We start from the raw sequence: 12866 nt of genomic DNA, 5'->3' as shown, positions 1-12866 counted from the left end.
TTTGAAGGTATCCTAAGTTTTGGAGTTTAGTCAGATGCTCAGGTTAAACGTTACATACTGTAATTGTGGTGAGGGTGTTTGGAGTTTTAAATGTAGACGTACCTGTTCCGTGTGTATATTTAGGTATTAATATCTTGAAATCTCCATCTCAAATCTGGAGTCACGTGTGTTTCTTGAAAGATAGATCTTTTGTAGTTCATTTTAAGTTTTTTTCCTCCACCAAATTACCAGAATTCTCTAAAAATAGATATACGGCAGCCTCTGAGAAGGCTTATTCTGCTGAGCAAAGTTTATCTTTTTTAAATGCTCAGGCTGCTATTGCCTGGTGCCATAAAACATCGAAAGCAGACCACTAATGTTTTCTTGGATTCTTTGCTCACCGTGCAGTCAGTTTAGATTTTCTAGATTTCGTTCAGGCCAGCTCTAAATACCTGGCCTGTTTTCAGAGAAATATTCCTAATTTCATTACCTTTTTTTTTTTTTTAAGTGTACTTCTTTGCCACCAGAAGTACTCTTAATTTCCTAAATGACCGTTGTTTTTCTTCATGATAGTCGTTGTGGCACTGGTTTATTCAGTCCGTCCCGCATATCTGGTTTGTACCATGCTCTCTATCCCCAGAGCCTGGGTTAGTTCAGGTCCACATCCTCTTTCCTGCCAGTCCCTGACTGGACCTCTCATCCGCTGCCCTTTCTCATACCCTCTTCCAGTCTCTTACTCATTCCCAGCCTCGAATGAACTTGCTTAAAATGCATGTCTCTGCATGGCCTCGAGTGCTTAAAATCTGTCAGGAGTGCTCCAGTCTCTTCTGGATCAGTTCCAGACTCTCTCATAGGCACAAAGGACACTTCCTCAGTTGTCTGGAGCTGCTTCTCCAGGTGCATTTCCTGCAGCAACTTCTGATGCTTTCTGACCCGCAGCCACACTGAACACAGTTCCTTCCTCATGCCACTCTGAGCCTCGTTACTACGTATGCTGCTTTCTCTGCAGAAAAATGTCCTTTTATAGTTTCTCCACCTGGCAGTCTCTGCCCATTGGAACATTTGTTTCTTAAAACCTTTACTGGAGTCTGTTGTAGCATAAATTGGTATGTAGCTATAGAGACTGGGTGAGTGCCCATTTTTTTCTATGTAACTCCTCAGTACACACACACACACACACACACACACACACACGTTTAAATCTATGTGTGACTGGGACTCCTCAGTACACACACACACACACTTAAATCTGTGTGTGACTGGGACTCCTCAGTACACACACACACACACACTTAAATCTATGTGTGACTGGGACTCCTCAGTACACACACACACACACACACACACACACGCGTTTAAATCTACACACACACACACACACACACACACGTTTAAATCTATGTGTGACTGGGACACCAAGCTGGCTCACTTGGTAGAGCATGTGACTCTTGATCTCAGGGTTGTGAGTTCAGGCCACATGTTGGATGTACAGATTACTTAAAAAAAAAAATTTAAAGGGGTGCCTGTGTGGCTCAGTGGGTTAAAGCCTCTGCCTTTGGCTCAGGTCATGATCTCAGGGTCCTGGGATCAAGCCCTGCATCGGACTCTCTGCTCATCAGGGAGTCTGCTTCCTCCTCTCTCTCTGCCTGCCTCTCTGCCTGCTTGTGATCTCTGTCTGCCAAATAAATAAATAAAATCTTTAAAAAAATAAAAATTTTAGGGGTGCCTGGGTGGCTCAGTGGGTTAAGCCGCTGCCTTCGGCTCAGGTCATGATCTCGGGGTCCTGGGATCGAGTCCCGCATCGGGCTCTCTGCTCAGCAGGGAGCCTGCTTCCCTCTCTCTCTGCCTGCCTCTCTATCTACTTGTGATCTCTCTCTCTGTCAAATAAATAAATAAAATATTTAAAAAAAAATAAAAATAAAAATAAAAATTTTAAAGTAAAATAAAATAAATCTATCAGTTATTGTTTGCTTTCTGTTTGATGGTCTGTTCTGTGTTCCTGTGTTTCTTTCTTCTTTCTGTCTTTTTGGTTGTTTGAGTATTTTTCATAATTCTGCTTTTCTGCTCTTTAAGGCTTGGTAGTTAGAGGGTGCTCTTTCTCTCCTCCTATACTTACCCTAAAGACCGTAACAGGGGTCCTGAATTGTTACAGTGTGATATACGTGAATAAGCATGCCTCTTTCTGGGCTTTAGCTCCTGTCTGGCGTAGATGCTATTTGAATGACATCTTCATTCCCTCTACACCTAAACTCCACAGAGACCTTTCTGCGTCGTACTGCATTGCGGTCCGGCCGGCATTCATTCTGCTGACACACACTTGCATAGTTCCTGTAGCTCTTCCTCCTCGCCCACGTCTGTAGTTTTTCACTGGGGGTTTCTTTCACTCTCCTCGAAGGACATCCTTTAGAGACAGATACGATCAGTTTATCTTGTATGATAACATCTTTTTAAGGATCGTTCTGCTGGCTGTGAGATGCTCGCAGTTACTTAATTTCATTACTTTGAAAGTAATCAGTTACTTTCTGGTTTTGTAGTTCCTTTGAGGAGTCCAGTATCCATTGTCTTTTCCCTCCTCAGTGTCTCACCGCTGCCTTCAGTCATCCTTTCTGGTTCTTCAGCAGTGTTAGTGGGAGGTGTTCAGGTGTGAGGGGGTGTGTGTGAATTTTTTGTTTCTCTGCCCTCTCCCCATCTTGTTTGTATTTATGCTGCTTAGGGTCATTGGCACCTCTTGATTTTGGGGACCTTGCTTTGTATATTGATTCTGCTTCAATCTGTCTTCTTGTAAGATTCTATTTAAATTTTTTTTATATTTCCCCTGTGTCTCCTACATTCTTACCTGATTTGCTGCATTCTGAATGGCGTTTTTTTGACCTGTCTCATGTGCTATGGTCATTTCACTTTGTCAAGTCAGCTGCTAAAATCATTCATTGAGGGCTTTTTAATAAAAATCTATTTGTTTGAGAGCGTGCACACACATGTACTCATGCTTGGGCGGAGGGGGTGAGGTAGGGTAGAAAATCTAAAGCAGAGTCCTCTCTGAGTGAGGCACGTGATGCGGGACTTGACATCATCAGCCTGAGATCATGACCCGAACCGAAATCAAGAGTCAAGCACTTAACCAACTGAGCCACCCAAGAGCCCCTATTAATAATTCTTAATTTCAGTTACTATGTTTCAGTTTTACAGATTCTGCTAAAATTTATAATTTTGACTTTTACTTCTTTGATTATATAAGCATAATTATTTTAAAGTCTGTAAAGATTCAGCTATGGGTCCATCCCTCTTGGTTTCTAGATTTGATCTCCGTGTTTTGTGGAGTGCCTGGTCAGTTTTGACTGCGTGGCAAAAATTGTCTATAATAACCGTAGAGAAAACTAGAGATCTAGGATGATGTTATTTTCCTACAGAAAAGATTTGAGTTCATTTGTAGCATGAGGTTGTTACTTTAATCCAGTTGGCAATTTACATCATTTAAAATTGGCCTCGTCCCTTCAAAGGACAGTGTGTTGCCTGTTTGCACAGCTCTTTCTAGTCCAAACCCAAAGCCTCGGATTTTGATTGGAGGTCCCCTTCATTGGTGACCTTGAACTCCACTTTTCTTTGAACCCAGATCTGGTGAAAGTTCTTTTCAGTCTCCTTATGTCTCCATGGTCTTTATTGCGTGGAATGAACCTGGGAGATGCCAGACTTTCTCATAATTCTCAGATTTCTTTTTCTCCTGGAGCTTGGCCTCATACATTAACTTGTCAACTAATGTATTAAGTCTCTGATGTCTTCAGGCAGAGTCTTTATATTTTTGTCTGATGTTCTAATTGTTCTCAGTATCCTCAGACCAGCTTATTCATTAGGGAGAAGAAAATTCTGATTGATTTTTCCTTCAAGACCCCCCATTTCTCACCTTTCTTCCTAAGCCAGAGTCAGGGCTTTTTATGTTCCTATCTTTCACATATTCAACTATGAGCTCTGTTAGTGCAGGATAGTACTTTGCCAGTACTTTCAGCATCTCAGGAGGTAGCCACTATAGTGTAGCCATTCATAAAATACTTTGCTGAGTATTGAATGGGCAGTTATAAAAGAATACATAAACTTTTTTTTTCCTTGTTAAAACTTTTAACCATATAGCTCTTCTCATTTTGCTTCTGATTCATAGAAATTTAAATTTCAAGTTAAGGGTCTTTGAATTAGACTTGTAGCAAAGATGTACAAGGGTAACAAAAGAGCATTTTTCAACCCATGAACGTTCCCATTGCAATCGATTTATTGTAGATGGGCATCTGGAGGTTGAAGGTTAATTGGGTCAAAACCAGTTTCCAGTAGGTAAGACCCTGATTATGGAACAGCTGGGATTCTTTTTCTGTTTTATTTTGAAGATTTTATTTATTTGACAGAGAGGTCACAAGTAGGCAGAGAGTCAGGCAGAGAGAGAGGGGGAAGCAGGCTCCCCACTGAGCAGAGAGCCCCATGTGGGGCTCGATCCCAGGACCCTGAGATCATGACCTGAGCCCAAGGCCAGAGGCTCAACACACTGAGCCACCCAGGTGCCCCTTTTTCTGTTTTATTCACTAGACATTGCTAATTCTGAGATTTTTCTTTCTTGAATCATCATGCCACTGAAATAGGTAGTAGGAGTCCCATATCTGAAGTGCAGGAATGTTTTGTGGTTGGTTAACTATACGGTTTAGAAGCTAGAAGACTCTTTCTTTTAGAAGGCTCTTTCTTTCTCTGGCTATTTTATTGCAGTACCCATCTTGGATTGAGAGGCAGTCCTTCCATGGTAGAACAAGGGAAGTAATTACAGGTTTTCCTCTGGTAGAAATAAGAGAAGTAATTACCCCTTGCTTTGGCCTGAGAAGCTTAATGGTGTAAAGTTGATCAGCCATGGCCTCACACAGTCAAGTAAAATGTCCTTTCACTGTGTTAAGTACAAGGAACTAGTCGGTGGGCATAGAGTGACATTTGCTAAACTAGTTTCTAGTGTGTCAGGAATTACAAGAAGTTAAAAAGTGCAGGTGATTAGCTGACAGGCCAGAGATTGATTTCTGTCCTGGAGTGGCAAGTTTGAATTCTTCCGTGACTCTGTATGTCTGTGCATTTTAGAGGGGAGGGGAGGGGAGGGGAGGTGATGTTTGAGTAGAGGCATTCGGGCAGACTGCTGGGAAGACAGAAACCTGTCTGACTGACAGCCAATTTTGTCTTAGGAAACTGAGTCAGGAAGAGTATGAGCGGCAGGAGAGAGAGCAGCGGCTGTCAGCTGCGGACGAGAAGGCGCTTCTGGCTGCGGAAGAAGTGAAAACATACAAGTGAGTTCAGCTTCGAGAGCGGGGTCCGTGCTGGGGACGGCTGTTGGCGTCTTTAAAAACCGTGTTACATTGTGTAGAACAAAACAGCACAGAACATGAATAAATGGTCACAGGATGTGAATAGTTAATTCCCATGAGAAAAAATGCATTTTAAGTTAATGAAGGCAACAGTATCACGTTAACAGCCATTGCCGCATACCCACCCAGTGCTGGCAAGACCGTCAGGGAACTTAGTTCGTGCTGACCATGCTGGGCGGTTCTGTGTGTTGGAGGAATTCTTTCAGGAAGCCCGCTTGCTGTCGTGTTGTATCCAAAGTCATTACAGCCGTTGTGCCACAGAGCTGTAGCCACAGCTCTGGGCAGGTTTCTGTGGCTGTCATAAAGGAAGAAAAAGCTTTGTGGAGGAAGATTGTCCTAGCAGGATTGCTCGAGAGTGTTGAAGAACAGTCCGGAAAATTACAGTGTGTCAACTCAGGCTCTCCTGCCATTAAATAATAAGGAAATTAGGTCGTCTTAGTTTTGATCGTGTTACACTCTGATTGTGACCATGTGAGTACCTCTGCAAGGGAGCGCGGCTGTTGCAGTAAGGGGCACGTGGTGAGACGGTTTCAAATTTTTAGTTGCACTTTAATTGGTAAAAGCAAGTGTGATTCTTAGGCGCAGAATTGAAGAGATGGAGGAGGAACTGCTGAAGACGGAGCGCTCGTTCAAAACCCAGGTAATTCTCCTGCCCTGCCTGCGGCTGCGGCTTCTGCGGTGTCTGACACACCGCTGGCGGTGGCTGTGACGACGAGTCCCCACACGCAGTTGTCCACGTGTTGTCTTTCAGATTGCTACTCATGAGAAGAAAGCTCACGATAACTGGGTAAGATTTTTTTGCCTTTCCTTTATGTCGCGTGTAGCGTGCCAGCACTGATGAGGATCTGTCTGTCTCCCGTAGCTCAAAGCTCGTGCTGCAGAAAGAGCTATCACCGAGGAGAAAAGGGAAGCCGCCAACTTGAGACACAAGTACGTGATGTGGAATTCCGGTCTCTTGGTGCATTCTCGGGTTCCCAGAGGCAGTGCTGCTTGGTATCTCGAAAGGAATGGAGGTTGTCTTTTCTCTGTATTCAAGGTTACTGGAATTATCCCAGAAGATGGCAGTGCTGCAAGAAGAGCCTGTGATCGTGAAGCCGAGGCCGGGCAGGCCCAACACCCAGAACCCGCCGTGGAGAGGTGGGCCGCACTTTCGGGGGCAGCGCCTGAGGCTGTGTGCGGAGTGTGTGTGCATTACGTTCTGGTTCTGTGTATCTTCATTCTGATGAACTTACTAAGGAAAGAAAGGTTGCCTCAGGGTGCTAACAGTTCACTGTCGTCTTCAGGTCCTCTAAGCCAGAATGGCTCTTTTGGGCCATCTCCCGTGAGTGGGGGGGAGTGCTCCCCTCCACCGATGGCTGACCCGCCGGCGAGGCCTCTCTCTGCTACGCTTAATCGAAGAGAGATGCCGAGAGGTGACTTTGGTGAGTATTCGCATTTTACCTTGTAGTAAACTGGTTCTAGAGGATTACCCCCCGTTTTATTTAAGATTTTTTTTAAATTTAAATTTAGTTAATTAACATATTATTGGTTTCAGAGGTAGAGTTCAGTGATTCATCAGTCTTATATAACACCCAGTGCTCATTCCATCATGTATCCTCCTTAATGCCTATCACCCACTTACCCATTCATTCCCCAACCCCGCTTCCCCCCAGCAACCCTCAATTTGTTTCCTGTCAAGAGTCTCTTAGGGTTTGTCTTGAGAATTCTATGCAGACAATGTTTTTAGAATTTGGGTCTGTCCAGCATAGGGAAGAAGATGTCTTAGTTTGTTTTGGTGTGTAGTCTGCTGCAAGATCTGCTTTCGAACAGAAAGCATTGTTGCTAATACTACTAACATATATGAAGTATTATGAAATAAATACATTAAATGCATTTATAAGTAAGAATATATAATTGTTACTGTTTGCTTTTTACTTTTTTACTGTGAAGTAAAAACTACGGAGTTCCTCTCTTGGATATTATTAAAGTAGCTTCAAGACTGTATATACACTCATTTCTCATTAATACACAGTGCTCTGAGTCTGTTTCTAATCAAAGACATGTCTGTAATACTTGTTGAGGTATGGAAGTCAGATCACACAGACTGAAAACCTCAGTCTGTACAACTGTATCAGGCCTGTCACTCCAAGCACCAGCTGGTGCCATTAACATGCAGGTTTTATTGCTGATCTTTGAATCCAACAGTTGTTATTTTAATTCTTTTTTTTTTTTTTTAAGATTTTATTTATATATTTGACATTGAGAGAGAGAGCACAAGCAGGGGGAACAGCAGAGGGAGAGGGAGAAACAGACTCCCAGCTGAGCAGGGAACTTGATGTGGGACTCGATCCCAGGATCATGATGATCCTGGTTGAAGGCAGACGCTTAACCAACTGAGCCACCCAGGCACCCTTCTTGTTTTAATTCTTCAACTTTGTGCCTAAGTTGGGATTTCCCCTTATGTATTAGGAGAGCCATTTTTAATGTTGCTTTCTAGGTAGAGTTGAACCCTGACCTGTCCACAATTGATTGGTTTGTTCTGAAAAATCCATACAAGGGTTCTGTTCTTTCTATCTTAAGGGTCAATGGACGGACCTCTACCTCGTCCTCGATGGACATCTGAGGCACCTGGGAAACCCTCTGTCTCTGGTAAGGGATCTGGGTATGTTCGGGGTCTAAAACCATGGAGGAAGTGGGCAGAGGATCTCTTAGTTCTTCCTCAAAGAGTATATACGTCGGGATAAGTCTAAATCCGTTCTCTGGCCTTCAGCAGATCCAGGATCTGGTGCAGCTCCCATGATGAACAGCAGCTCGAGAGGCTCTTCCCCTACTAAGATGATGGATGAAGGCAAGGTAAGTTCCACAGTTGTGCTGAATTGTAATTAGGTATTTCAGGAAACCTTAAACTTCCGTTACAATACCCTCTCTTTGCGTCATCCATCTCTTGTTTGTGTGTCTGTTATAGCTGTACTGTCTCATTTTTTTAAAAAGCAAACTGTTCCCCAAGACCCTGAAGGCCCTTCAGTTCCCAGCAGTACATCTGTGGCTGAGCAATCAGTAGTAGTAAGTACTTGGAGGTTGAGGACTGAGCTGAGCTGTTACTTGGTATATTTCTGGAAAGGATATGAGGAGCATGACACTAATCTGCTTTGCTTTGAATTGCCCGGCGGTATTGATCTCACTGTTGTTCTTGACTTGGAAGTATTGCCGGATTGCTGAAATCTGACTGGTTGGGGTTTTCCCCCATTTGGGTCAGGCTCTTAACCTGTAGGGAACATCTGTTGTACCTAAAGGCAGCAGAAAGTCATCACTGCAACTGTGTGCTGTGTGTGCTTTGGTATCCAGGGTTCTGAGGCAGAGTAAATTAATTACGTATAGCCCAATTCCCCGTTTATGTGTTTGCAAGTGTGCTGAATATCCCCAGTTGTATACTAGGCAGACCCTGCTTTGAATGACCTGAACTTACAGATTGGTAATGGAAGAATGCTTGCCGGAAGTGAAATACTGACCCGTGAAAACCTGTCATTGCCGCTGTGCCCATTGTCAGCAATAGGCTTCAGGACCATGCACAGAAGTGTATTCTCTGCGAGAACTGCGCTGGTCCTCCGAGCATGGCTCACAGTGCTTCTCTGTGCTGAAATCAAGAGTGTGTGTTCTGACGCTTTAGAATTTCCAACCCAGTTTCCCATGGGAAGGGTCAGTGTCTCTTACTGTAAAGCACAGCATTACTAGTGCACAAAGGTAAATATTGGTGCTGTGCTTGCCTCCTTGTATATAGAACATCGTTTCTGTTGGAAAATGCTTCCATGTTTCAGTGCAGGACTCTAGGGACACGGATCTCTTGAGGTCTTTTTAGCCAAGGGCAACTTGCACCTGAGACACTTTTGGAGTGGACTTGAGAGCAGAGCCCCTTTTGTTAGTGAGGGAAGTGCAGGCACAAGGACAGGCTTGGAGGCAGACCTGACCCTGAATTGCAACAGCTTCTTACGTGCCGTGTGACCGTCAGCAAATGATCTGATACTCAGCGCCCTCATTTAAAACAGGATCTTCCTGCTAAGAGGTTGAGAGATCTGAGGATGAGTGAGAATATGTGAAAGGAAATTGAAGGCACTCTGAATAGTGGCCCTTGTGACATGTGTAGAGAGTGGATCTTTCTTTGCCCCCTTGTTCTGTCCATGCTCAGTATGGAAATGATGCGCTGTGGTGGCAATGGGAAGGACGTGGGGGTGACAGGGTCGCCCTAGGAGTCGATCATGGTGTTTGTGGGAGTCACCTCTGTGTCCTTCAGCCATCCTCTTGCTTTCTCTTCCTTCCCTTGCATATTCTAGCAGTAGTGCAACTCCAGCAAACGTCTTGGCTTCGGTGCCATCCCTTGAACCTGCCTAAGCTGCTGGGAGGAACAGACAGGAGGGATCAAGTTTTGTTGCGCTGGTTCTGTTCTTTGGACAGATGCCCGATCTTCATTGGGGTTCAGCTTTTTTTTAAGATTTTATTTATTGATTTGACAGACAGATCGCAAGTAGGCAGGCAGAGAGGCAGGCAGAGGGGGAGGAGGAAGCAGGCCCCCTGCTGAGCAGAGAGCCCGATGTGGGGCTCGATCCCAGGACCCTGAGATCATGACCTGAGCCGAAGGCAGAGGCTTAACTCACTGAGCCACCCAGGCATCCCTGGGGTTTCAGCTTTTACTGGTGTTGGTGCTCGTGTGTGTCATACCAGAGTCTTTTACAACTGTATTTGCTTCCGCTCTGTAGGTGACTGTGGCTGCAAAAGGGCCCCCTCCTTTCCCAGGGGTGCCCCTCATGAGCCCCCCCATGGGAGGCCCTCTGCCACCATCCATTCGATATGGACCGCCTCCTCAGCTCTGCGGGCCTTTCGGGCCTCGGCCACTTCCTCCACCGTTCGGTATGTTGATTGAGTAGTAGTAATTGACTCATAGAGTATAATTCATCTTTTCTCTGTTCCTTGTTGAAATTTTAGTAGTGGCTTTGACAGGCCTAGGTAATGAAAGTGTAAGACAAGCCAGTGCATCTTAACTCTCCCTCCAGTTTTTAGGACACACAGGCATAATTCCCCTGTACAGAGATGGGCAGTAGATCTCACATAGACCAGAGATATTAATAGAAAGTTGGAAATATCTAGGCATCTGCTGATGCCTAGAACTAATTCTCCCAACTCAAGAGCTTACAAAGTCCTCTAGAACGTAGATATACAGATTATGAAACGTAAAGCTTGTAATCACTGTGACAAAAGCATAAACAATGGATCATCGAGTATAGAAGAGGGACAGTTCAACTTAAACTTCCTGCCTTGGCAGTAAATGAGAGGGAAGTGTTAGCTCTAGAGAAGGTCGAGTTTAGTGCCTAATAAATGTTGCTGAATTTGACTAGGGGGAGCGAGAAGGCCTTTCCCCAGTAGGTGGCCACCTGGATTTGGACGGCACGTTTCATTCAGTCCATGGGGAGCTACTGCGTGAATCGACACAGCGGCAGACGCTGGAGTTTCCCTTTATCAAATGTCTTTAATTTGCAGTGAAGCCCTTGTTTCGTAATCTGTTGTCTTGCTACGACAAGCTAGGGTGCTTTGAGGTGTTAAACCAAGCCCTTGTGAGAGAGAGATGGCAGAACTCTGTAATAGAGAAAACACAAGCCAGCTAGAGCCATGTTTAACTGCTGCGTGTGTGGTTTCCTGGCCGGCCAGCCACGGGCATACAACTTACCTGTTTGCCTCGTCTCTGAAGTCAGGGATGCCGCCACCTGACTTCTGACGTTGTGAGGAATTACAGACGGTCATACCCAGTCTTCCGTGTTTGCATGTGTTCATATGTATTTACAGGACTTTTTATTTTTCCAGGTCCTGCTTTACGTCCACCACTAGGCTTAAGAGAATATGCACCAGGCATTCCACCTGGAAGACGGGACATGCCTCTTGATCCTCGAGAATTTTTACCGGGACACACACCTTTTAGACCTTTAGGCTCTCTTGGTCCAAGAGAGTACTTTATTCCTGGTCCTCGACTACCGCCCCCTACTCATGGGCCCCAGGATTATCCACCTCCACCTGCTGCAAGAGACTTACCACCTTCTGGCTCTAGAGACGAGCCCCCTCCTGCCTCTCAGAGCAGTAGCCAGGACTGTTCACAGGCTTTAAAACAGAGCCCGTAACTCTGACCTCTGACATTTAGTCTGAGAAAGTGAACTGTGCACTATTTGTTAAAGGATTTCATTGGCTTCAAAATCCAAAAGTTTATTTTAAAAGGTTTGTTTTTAGAATTAAGCTGCCCTGGCAGTGTGCATTTTTGAGCCAAACAATTGAAAAATATAATTTCCCCCCTAAATAAAAACCACCTCATAAGCTAGAATCTCCTTACAACTTTGAAATGTGCAATAAGGAATACCTGTGTTTTAGTTAATGTAGTGTATGTAACTGCTAAATGATTTAGAATGTCATAGAAATATGAACATTTCCTGTGGAAATGCTAGAAGAACATGTATTTCCATTTATTACCCTATTTTTAGTGTACACCAGTTGAACACAGAGCAATGGTGTTTATTAGCTTGGTTTTTTAAAATACTGGTCGCAAAGACTGTTACGCTAAAAATGTTTACTAAAAGATCACTTAACTTTGTCTCCCTTCTTGCCGAAGTTCTTTGTAGTAATAGTTCATAAAAATTTGGTTATTACAAGTGTCTGTTGCCTCATTGTATTGTTTTCTCATGAAACCGCATACCATTCGGAACCCCAGGCACACTGTGGGGCTTGCAGAGCGGCCCACAGTGACTTGGCAGCACGATCCCTGTTGCTCAGTGCTCAGGAGATGCAATCTGAAGTCCCCTGGAAACAACAACAACCGCATATCTTCCCTGTCCTTTAGAGAAGTCAGCGGGCCCCTCGGTGCAGCAGTCACCCACTTTCGGGTGACTCACTGCCTACCTGACGACGGTCTCCTGAGTATGAGCTCACCGTCGTAGCAAGAGCTGTTTGACCTGATGTTCTGTTGCAACCATCTTCGCATTAAGGGTACATTACAGAAAACTAGAATTGATACGTTGTGACCATAAAAAGTAAGGAAATTCCCTTTTCAAAAAGTACAGCCTATTTCTCCCATACCTTGCCTCTGGTTTTCAAGGAAAATGGCAAAAAAGTTCAGAAGAGTGCAATACTATGAGAAAGAATGATTTAGGACTCTAAGGTTTGTAGGCTGCCCACGGTTCTTTGTGTTGATTACTGCTACTCCAAAATTAGTATTTGAATGTTGGCACTTAGAGATTTCAAAATCAGTAAATATGGGAATCTGGGATTACATCTTATTTAAAGTATTACTATACCTATTACTACATCTTGCTTTTTAAACAATGTTTAGGATTTAAATTATGAAAGGCTGGTCGTAGTCACTGCTTAGACTACACTTTCCCCTTCTCTGAAGTTCTCTGTCATGATACTATTGAAACCTAGACCATGACCTGTCACCGTTCTAATACTTAATGTACTAACGAATGCCCTATAAAATAAAAAGAAGCAAAAGCTCCAATG

At 44.1% G+C, this 12866-nt stretch overlaps 1 protein-coding gene across 5 annotated transcripts in view; it reads left to right on the top strand.

The window, feature by feature from the left end:
• MIA3 (MIA SH3 domain ER export factor 3) overlaps positions 1 to 12859 on the top strand; it is a 59461-nt gene extending 46602 nt beyond the window's left edge. For 2 of the 5 annotated variants that reach the window (XM_045982717.1, XM_045982718.1), the window contains 11 exons: positions 5178 to 5279; positions 5937 to 5997; positions 6109 to 6144; positions 6220 to 6287; positions 6394 to 6494; positions 6641 to 6778; positions 7917 to 7985; positions 8110 to 8189; positions 8328 to 8399; positions 10088 to 10238; positions 11187 to 12859. In XM_045982717.1, the coding sequence (XP_045838673.1) occupies positions 5178 to 5279; positions 5937 to 5997; positions 6109 to 6144; positions 6220 to 6287; positions 6394 to 6494; positions 6641 to 6778; positions 7917 to 7985; positions 8110 to 8189; positions 8328 to 8399; positions 10088 to 10238; positions 11187 to 11497 (1189 nt within the window). In that variant the 3' untranslated portion in view covers positions 11498 to 12859. Of the gene's footprint in view, positions 1 to 5177; positions 5280 to 5936; positions 5998 to 6108; positions 6145 to 6219; positions 6288 to 6393; positions 6495 to 6640; positions 6779 to 7916; positions 7986 to 8106; positions 8190 to 8327; positions 8400 to 10087; positions 10239 to 11186 lie in introns of all 5 variants that reach the window. The other 3 variants (XM_045982715.1, XM_045982716.1, XM_045982714.1) reach the window with 2 other exon arrangements.
• Positions 12860 to 12866: the final 7 nt, after the last annotated feature.

Source organism: Meles meles, chromosome 17 (assembly GCF_922984935.1).
Source record: "Meles meles chromosome 17, mMelMel3.1 paternal haplotype, whole genome shotgun sequence".
Taxonomy (NCBI): domain Eukaryota; kingdom Metazoa; phylum Chordata; class Mammalia; order Carnivora; family Mustelidae; genus Meles; species Meles meles.
Note: the sequence above shows the minus strand (reverse complement) of the source record. Positions and strands in the feature narration are given on the sequence as shown.